Below are 9,307 nucleotides of genomic sequence, written 5' to 3' on the forward strand. Positions count from 1 at the left end.
ATACTTATCTGTTTTAGTTCAATAAAATAAGAGAGCTATCAAGAAAGAGCTAGGGAATTTTCAGATGAACAATAAAATAAGAGAGAATCAGTAGAGAATTTCTCTATGGTTATGAGTCTGATGACTCAAAACAGTCAGTTGGGACTGTAGATACTATACTGCTATATATAAACTATCATATTTAATGATATTCTTTTATTCTTATATATAAATATATATAAATAACTATCATAGCTGGTTTCTCTGCCAAAGCTAGCTAGCTCACGTTTAGAAATCATTTACATAAGAAACTATACATGACCCTGAAATTTTCATAGTATTAAAACAAAAGTGACCTTCCAATTTGAAATTCAAGTTATAAATGCTAACCCAAATGCTGAAAAACAAAATCATATTTACAAATAAAATGAAGAGAAATAGATCAATGGTGCTGAGAGAAACATGTATTTTGGTAATTTAAGAGATGAACTCTATCTCTAAACAGAGATATACACCACAAAATGTAAAAACCTATCATAACTTAAAAAAACTTTCAAAAAGATCACTCATGCAACTAAGAAGTTTATGCTCAGTCTAATATAAATTAAAATACTAAATAAGAGGAACACCTCATGTAGTTAATGACCATTAAATAAATAAGCTCCAAAGCTTTTTCAGAAGTTCAATAATGGTATCATGAATAAATATGCTTTGATTTACAACAAAAATGAATTTAATACCTATAACCGCTCTGTGAATATTGGGCTAACAATTCAGAGAAAGCAGGATGACTTTTAAGCTGGAAATGGAATTAAAAAAAACAGAGATATTATGCTACCTAAAATTTATGAAAAACTGAAAGAAAGTGAACAAGTTCCAGTTAAGATTTTAGTTAAAATGAGCCCTCAAAGAGCTCAATACTTCCCAATTAATTTAGGACAACATGCCTGAACTATTTATCTAAACTAACTATACCAATCTTAAAAGGGAAGCAACAAACTTTTTTAGACATGGTGCTCATCTTCTGAAGTATGGATACAGATAAACTTCCAGTATCACCAGCAGCTAATTTCTCAATCAAATGCACCATGACTAAACTAGCAGAAACCTGCATATATTTACAATATAAATTAACTTAAAATGCCAATAATCAGTAATCACATCAAAGAAGCCATCTAAAACTATATGATCTGCAAACATTTTGTTAGGCATCAGATATTGAATAGAGCTATATAGGATTAGTGTGTTGACTTGTAAATTTACTCATGTTCTATTGGTTGGCTAGTAAGTGTTATTGTTAGTCTATAAATAGTATAAGAGAATACTTGGAAGGGATATATAGAAGAATTTGGTTACTGTTTAAAGTTTAGAATTTCTACTCTAGGAGTTTTTTCTAGGTTTTCTCAAATTAACATAGACTTTGTGCAAGATTTGGTTCTTTTCAGTACAATTCATTTATCCTAACATGAAGTTTCTGACCTGTGCTAGAAGTTCTAAATTGTCCCAGTTCCAACATAGCTTCGGTTCCTGGAAGGAATTAGAAAATGCCTATCGTTAATTTAACTAACAGAAACATATACTCTAGAATTATAACGACATTTTTTTTAGGGTATTATAACGACATTTTGTCCTTAGTAAACTACATAGAACTTAATGGTTGACCAGACTTATAAAGATGAGTAGTGGCATAATGGAATTTAACATAACAAAGCCAATGAAAATGATGTTTATTTCCATTAAGTAGGATATAGCACATACCAGTTATAGAAAGAAGAATCCCACCATGAGAAATCCAACCATCTTTACCAGTCTCCTTAAAGAACTTGACAATATAATGGGGTGAAAAAGCATAAACAACTTTTGGGTTCCAATGTATTGTGTTGTAGAGACCAATAGAAAAAAAGGAAAATAACCAGATCAATACGATAGGTGCAAATAAAAAGGCAACACCATCTATAGAAAATAAATCCAAAACAGAAACTTTCAATCAACAATTTACAACTGAGCCTACAGCACTTGAATAAATAAATAAGTGCTACACAGGTCCAACTATAGTCTATGATATAATCTAGTTCTCTAAAAATCATTGGATATAAATGCAACTAAGTACACAATAAATAGATATTGTAACAAACAAACAAAAGTTCATGTTAAATACCTCCATACTCCTTGTTTTGTGGATCGATGTAAGAATCAGGGAGTACAAAGATAACTCCAGGTAGACCTGTTCAAGGAAAAAAGTTAAGAGCATGACTATTGAACTTCCATAAACTTTGTCACATTAAACTACCATTAAACTTCTCTGACTCTTCTTCGGTCATTACAGCTTGAAAGCCTGTGTAAGTTGTTGTGCTACAAGAATAAATTTTCTTTTCTCCTCTTCCATACTGTATCCAAGAAAGCAATTATTACAAGGCTAAATTATTTTGAATACAAATCTAATCTAGAGTACAAAACTAATAACATGTTACATGTCTTGAGACATAAAAGAATTTGCATAGGCCCTTCAAACTAATGTAAATGAAAGCAAAATATTATTATTTTTATATAAAAAAATGAAGAAACAGAAGACAAACCTAGTATCATGATCAATTTATTATCCAGCTATTCAAATTTTCTCTCCATCAACAGGGCAACATAAAATCTTTTTCCAAAAATCAGTGCCAGGCCACTGAAAACCAAAAATTTATATGAATCATTCTTCTAACTAGCTCTTTTAGTACAAAACAAAAATATGTTTAAAATGAAAAGATTCATGACATATAGTGATGTAGTAAAGAAACAAAGATGAAAACATTTTAAAAAAATGTAATCCCATTCAGGCCACCCCAACCCCAGGAAGAAAAAGTTATAAAACACATACATCCAAATTATTCAAAACATAAATATATAAATGAATAAGAAAATCCCATTTGATAATCATTTGGCCTGGTACATAATGAACAGAAAGAAACCAATAAAAGGCATCACCCAAAGAAATAGAATTCATGAAAATTTCTACTCATTTCTAATCTTATAAAATACAATAATAGAAGAAAAAAGAAAAAAAAAGGGGAACATATACCATATAAATATATATGTATATAGACAGAGAAAGGGTGAGATTAGACCTGATCATTAGCTCAATGAAGTGAATAAATATTAGTAAGAAAAGCATTTGCCCAATTTAAAAAGGCTGAGAAAAAATAAACATAAATAACTGATTGATTTCTCCAACTTCATGCGCTAAAATTTCTCCCAAAAATAAACATCAGGAAATAAAAATACATTAAACATTGAAGTATTCAGTATTGAAAGCTTTGCAATTATTATTCAATAAACAATACTAACTTGAGAATCATGCTGGTTATAGCCACTGAACTGGGGAGCAAATCGAGCTAATTTTCCCTTGAAAACACGTGGTGCAATTGTATTTCGCCCTGAGGACCATAATTTCCTCAATAGCTCACCAAAGGCGATTGCAAGCTCACCCTACACAGCTAAAATATACTTTAGAAACCGTATAAGCACCAGACCTACTTAAAATTCAAGTTATCCCCATAAAAAAGAATAGAAAGAAGATAAAAAAAGAACTAAAACCTACATGCATTCCCAAAGGATTTTCAGTATTGATCTCATCTTTGTAATCTTGCAAGAAATACTCAACAAGAGGAGGCGTGTGAACTAAACATTGCAGGGCACTGTTCATAAAGAAAGTATTTCCCAGATTCTGCAATCCAGCCAAACCTCCCTTTTCTCCTTTTGTTGACTTGTAAACATCATATCCATCATCAATATATGAGAATGACGAACTTACAACATTTCCCTGATATAAATTAGAGCTATATCCAGTTGAATGGCCATTTGACATTGTAGGCCCCCCAGCAATTGTAACTGAAGACCTGGATGGTTCTATAGATACCAAAACCAACTCATTTCCTGTTGAATCCTTGCCGAATGGAGAAGCATTATTTACATCTTACACCTCAAGAAGAATCTGCATATAAAGAATTCATCAAGAGGGTGTCTTTAGTCATATTAAAAACTACATACCCACCATACAGTCAGAGACAATTCTTTTTACTGGGTAGCTGGTGATACTGTCACCATACTTGAGGAATGTGAATGGATAACTAAATTAACGTGTATAATACAACAAAAGCCAGATTTTCATAGCACTTATTACATTAATACTCAACAAGGACAACCAAATTTCAGTTTAGGGTAACCTTAGTGATAACTTCTTAATTAGTTTGAACAATAAAAAAGTGCACGAATACGAAGGAAAAGTCTCCATGATAGAAAGAGGGAACCAAGTGCAGGGAAAAATAAATCAAAGAAATGTTATGATTCGAATCAATGATTTAAATAATCTTCAGCGTTATCAATTACTCACTTCTTGATCCATCTGCAAGTTTGCCTCCTCCAAAGTTTGGTTTGTGTTACTCAGCCTTGAATGATGCCATTTATTGAAATAGTCCCAAATAAGTACCTGACATTTAAAGAAAGACTACAGTTAAAAAAAATTACTTTTAAATTAAATAAACAAAACCATACAACAATAACAACAAAATAAAAAGAACCTTTTCTTTTTCTACTCCACGAAGGCTACACACCCTCTCATAAAGCTCCCTTGTAGGGGCCTGAAAAAATAAAACATGTTAAAACATTCTCATTGCAGGAAATCTCAGAGACCTTTAAACCAAATAGAAGCTCTACAAAAGAAAATTTATTTTATACAACCTGTAATTAGTTTTTTTGGAAATTATATTTCAGCAGAGCTTAACTGTAATACTACAACTGAAATTTAATTTTGTTGATATAAACTTTGAAACCCAAAGATTATCTATAAATATATACATATGAAGAACTACTAAACACTTAAAAATATATGTTTAGTTCAACCACACCGAATAAGAATTTCCAATCAGATCACCACTCATATAAAGTTTAGATTAAGAATCAATACCCACATCACCCTACATACACATAAGTTAATATACAAAATTAACCATGCATTAATGGCCTAGTTAATCAGCATAAAAAAGGAGCAAAAGCATTAGTGCTATGTTTGGTAGAGAAGAAAGAATATAGGAAAAGGAAAATATAGGAGAGATATAAAGTTGGAGGGAGGTATAGAAAGGAAAGTATATTTACTTCTTAGTTGTTTGGTATGTAAGAATGAAAGAAATTTTACTTATTCTAAAAATACTATAATATCCTTAAATTTTTAATATGCAATTTTTCTACAAAAAAGGGGGCTCCCTGATTAAACTACCTTAGACCAACATAAAGTAACAGATTAGCTAAATATATATGTAACAACAAAGATAAAATATGACAACAAAAAGACACACCATAAAGAAAATAGGGCCCAAAAAAAAAGGAAGAGAAATATATAAATATACCAAGACAATAGTCTTTCCCAAACTTGTTGGGAAACTAGAACATAGTCACGTCCTTCCTCCAACATTCTACGAAGCTCTAGTTCATCACCATCACTATCTTTGTTGTTTAGAACTATATCAGAATTATCAATCTGCCCGGGTCTATTTGCACTCTTTAAAGTAATAACATCCATATTTTGAGATCTAGAAGACTGCTCATTAAGAGACATTCTTACAAATGACTCTTCAAAAATTATTTGCAAAATAACTTTTGTGGTGGCTAAGCAAGCATATTCTATTACACTGACCAGCTATTATGGTTGCTCAATGTAAAACCAACGAGTTCATTTTGCTAATTTCACTATTTTACCTTGTTAACTTGGCCCAAAGAAAAAAAAAACTCAATTTTTAATATAGTCAACAATTAGAATTTCATAGAGTTATTCTAGATGATACACCCACATGTACGAAAACCAGGATAACCCAATAAATAAGAACAGAACATATATTGCCTTCACTTCACATAAAGCAAAATTTTATGAAATTCTTTACTTGCACCAAGCAAAGAAAGATACCAGGCTTGTTAGTTAAACTAGGCTCTGAGAGCCACAAAATATTCGAAAACCTAGCCAAACATCCAATAGCCCACAAATAATACATGTCCATCTTGAAACTATTGCCCAAAAAGAAAGAAATATAACAACGAGTAACTAGAAGACTGGGCTTGCAAAACCTAGTGCACTCATCAGATGTTTTGAACTTAATTAAAAAAAAATGAATTATATAAGTTTAGCATCTAATGGGGCAATATAAGCATACTTTGTTTCCATATGAACAATTAATTAAAGAAAACAATCATAAGTACATCCAGAAATTCGAAACCAGGCATTAAGAACGCAAAGTGGAAAAAAGAAATCTACCTATTTGAAATAACGTAGTACAAATTGCCTTCCTTCAAATTCTTCTCAGATTGGTTGGCGTGGTTAAATTATCATAATAGAAATCAGTCAGTAGCCACTGCTTTTTCTCTTAGCATGCTTATCTAAACACCGAAAACAACTATCCATGCAATTTTTCTTTTTCTTTTTTGAAACTAGACACCCCCACCTATTGGGGTCTAAGAAACAATAAATAACTCGCTATGTAAGTGCCTAAGAGGGACTCGAAGCTCAAATCTTATTGGAGCAAACCTCATGCTATTGTCAAAGAACTTAGTTTCTAAGCCTTGATTATCTGCTACTTTGGGAGGAATTCCAAATTTGTATGAAGAAAATGGTAGCAATTTATAGAGTGAAACTAACAAAAGATTGAGGAAATTAGGGCACAAATCCTTAAAAGGCTGTTGGCCTGTTGCTTAGTGATGCTTTGTAGAGAACAGAGTACGCACCTGCTAGCGGTTTAGCTCGTGAAGAAGAAACAGCCAACCCTTGGATCAATGTGCCGTCATCAATTTCAATCCCCAACAAAACCAAATCTAAACTTGAACCGAATACAAGTTTTGATTCTAAGGATGAAATCTCCTCCCGAACAGCTGAAAACATGGGGAAAAACTTAGTATTACTTACGGACTATAGTCAAAGAAAGAAAGCTCAATACAAGAAAAGTATAATGAGAATGCTTGTAAAACATGTCAACATAGAATCAGTAACGAGAAAAAGTAGTACTTTTAGCTATTTCTAACCTGACAAAGGTAATTGGACAAAAGCCCATCTATCCCCAAAAAGATTATCCAGAAGTTCCATTGGGAAAGGGTTATCTAACGCGAGAAGTGGCTTAGCTCCTTTCTGGTAACGAGGATGACGAGTATATATAGTCTCAAATCTTTCATCCAACCATAACAGCAGTGATACACACTGAAACAAACAAACCATAAGAATGCTAGACAGCATAGTAGAATAAGAAAGCTTCCCAATTTCACTATGTATTTAGCTAATCTCACTCCAAGTTAGCTAAGTTGAAATTAACAGCTTTATATATATGATTAGTTGTGTCTGTATACCTGTTGGCTGTTTGAACTGAAACTGGAGTTATGCACTAACTTGATAGGTTGTGACAGTCATTTTAAAGATGGAAACTCCCAAAACATCTTTTGGGTTTATGAAGGCTTGGAAGATATAAAAAGAGAGCTTTGCTACTTAGTTCTACACACCAAAACTCATTCTCTTCATGCTCTTTGTGTTCATTTTATAACTTAATTTTGCCACTTTACATGCTATCTTTTTCTTGAAGTTGCAATATTACCATATATTTCTAACAACGTGATAGGAGAACGTAAAGTTAAACAAAAAGAACTATGCATACCCTTTTACTAGGAACAGGTTTTATACTAAGCTCATTACAAGCCTTTGTTATAAATGTCTACATTTGTGACCTGAAATCCAATAAAAAAAAACCCATGAAACTCATAACTCTAAACTGAAAAACTCAAAAACTCATATGATTGTTGAGACCAATAAATATACCTGAAGTAGCGTATTTTATCAGGTAAAGGAATACCCAAATCTTCACTGATTCCCTCAATGGCGTCCTTCAAAGTAATACTATTGATCACATTATTGGGAAAGTACTTAGTATATTGCAATGACAAAGACTCATCACAAACCACAAGCTCCCAAAGCTTCTTCCCTCTGATATCAAGAATGGGTCTTGAGCAAAAATCAAGCTCCCCTTCAGTAAGGCCGTTGGGATTCGTTTCAGGGTCGAGATAGCAGAGCTCGACAGTTGGTCATCTTCTTCTTCTTCTTCCTCCTCAATTTCCACTTCTTCTTGCATCGAAACCGAGCCTGAAACGGAACTCGACCCCCCGAAACGACATAGTTTTGGCCAGCTTCTGGGAGGGTTCGAGGAGAAACTGAATGGGATTTTAATGGGTTTTGTGAAGTTGGAAATGGGTTTATGAGATTGAGTGATACAAAAATCTAAAATTTCTGGTAAGGAACGGTAAACTATTCACTCATGCATCATTCAAGACAAAAAATACAAATATACCCCTCAACGGCGTAAGCCTTATACCCAGCCACCATTTTCTTCCTCTACAACTCAGGATCGTTCAAGCTCCAGCTTGGTGCACACTCGGGGCTCTACAGCGGAACGGGTGTAGAATCGCGCCTGGTGGTGACTCGTGAATGGAAGTCGCATTGGGTCAAAGGCACGCAGAAATGGGCTCGCACCTGGGGTCACTTGGTTTGGGGGTTGGGTTCATGGGTGCCTGAGATTTAGAGCTTGGCTCGGAAAAAAATGGTTGTGAGGATGGTGGTTAGGTGGTCGGAGCTGAAGCATGGATTGACTTCGGAGACGGAAGAAAACGGGGGAGTTTTTCTTAAAAAAGAAGAAGGAATTAGTAAAAAATATAAGGCAGGCGGGTTCCCAAAATAAATTACCGCCCTTTTTTTCCCCACATATATATATATATAAATATACCATAACTCTTTTTAAATAGTATTATAATGATGTGTTATGGTAATGGGTGTTTGGTGTAGTGACCATTTGTGGTTGTGACTAGGTTATCACTAGAGGCTTGGAATCAGGATCGTGCTTGTGGCTCATTTATTGGTAACTTGTGCTTGGACTAGAGGTAAGAAAAATGCAACCCATATGTGACATGCATGGTTATTCTTGATGCATGTTGGATGTTTAAATGTGAACATTGATAGCATATCAAATGCTTAGCAACCTTGCTCACTTGTGTATGATTATTATTGAGGCATGCTGGGTGATTAAATGTGATGCATATTATGCACGAGAAACATGTGTTTAGGGCATGCCATGAATGTTGAATATGAGACTGATTAGAGCTTGAGTCTCTGTGTTTGTGCATGATCATAATTGTGCTAGAAACTGTTAAGTAAGCATGTTGAATGCCCTACGTTTGGATATTTGACATATGATATATGCCTGGTAGCATTGCTTACTTGTGCGTGGCACTAACTCATTAGTCATAATTGGCAATGGTGTCAGTATCA

General features: G+C 33.5%; 2 protein-coding genes across 2 annotated transcripts; both read right to left on the reverse strand.

The window, feature by feature from the left end:
- Positions 1–277: 277 nt before the first annotated feature.
- On the reverse strand, positions 278–2,332 carry LOC133821386 (potassium transporter 4-like). Its single transcript, XM_062253714.1, has 4 exons — positions 2,270–2,332; positions 2,138–2,203; positions 1,738–1,932; positions 278–1,087 (listed from the first exon to the last, which is right to left on the reverse strand). Exons 1-4 carry the CDS (start codon positions 2,298–2,300, stop codon positions 1,077–1,079), a joined length of 303 nt encoding a protein of 100 aa, XP_062109698.1. The 5' UTR covers positions 2,301–2,332; the 3' UTR covers positions 278–1,076.
- A 2,581-nt stretch (positions 2,333–4,913) lies between these two features.
- On the reverse strand, positions 4,914–8,368 carry LOC133825107 (protein TAB2 homolog, chloroplastic-like). Its single transcript, XM_062258097.1, is given in 10 exon segments — positions 4,914–4,937; positions 5,390–5,557; positions 5,898–6,018; positions 6,536–6,641; positions 6,733–6,876; positions 7,027–7,198; positions 7,647–7,716; positions 7,808–8,070; positions 8,073–8,196; positions 8,334–8,368. Coding segments are annotated over 10 exon segments (1,227 nt in total).
- Between the last annotated feature and the right edge of the window lie 939 nt (positions 8,369–9,307).

This window comes from Humulus lupulus, chromosome 3 (assembly GCF_963169125.1).
Source record: "Humulus lupulus chromosome 3, drHumLupu1.1, whole genome shotgun sequence".
NCBI lineage: Eukaryota > Viridiplantae > Streptophyta > Magnoliopsida > Rosales > Cannabaceae > Humulus > Humulus lupulus.

Bases quoted from the DNA above. Each gene is read 5' to 3' on its own strand.
- LOC133821386 (XM_062253714.1), bottom strand. From the start codon at position 2,300: ATGACCGAAGAAGAGTCAGAGAAGTTTAATG. The intron at 2,204-2,269 runs GTAGTTTAATGT...TTCCTTGAACAG, and splicing joins AGAGTCAGAGAAGTTTAATG to GTCTACCTGGAGTTATCTTT. The intron at 1,933-2,137 runs GTATTTAACATG...TATTTTCTATAG, and splicing joins ACAAAACAAGGAGTATGGAG to ATGGTGTTGCCTTTTTATTT.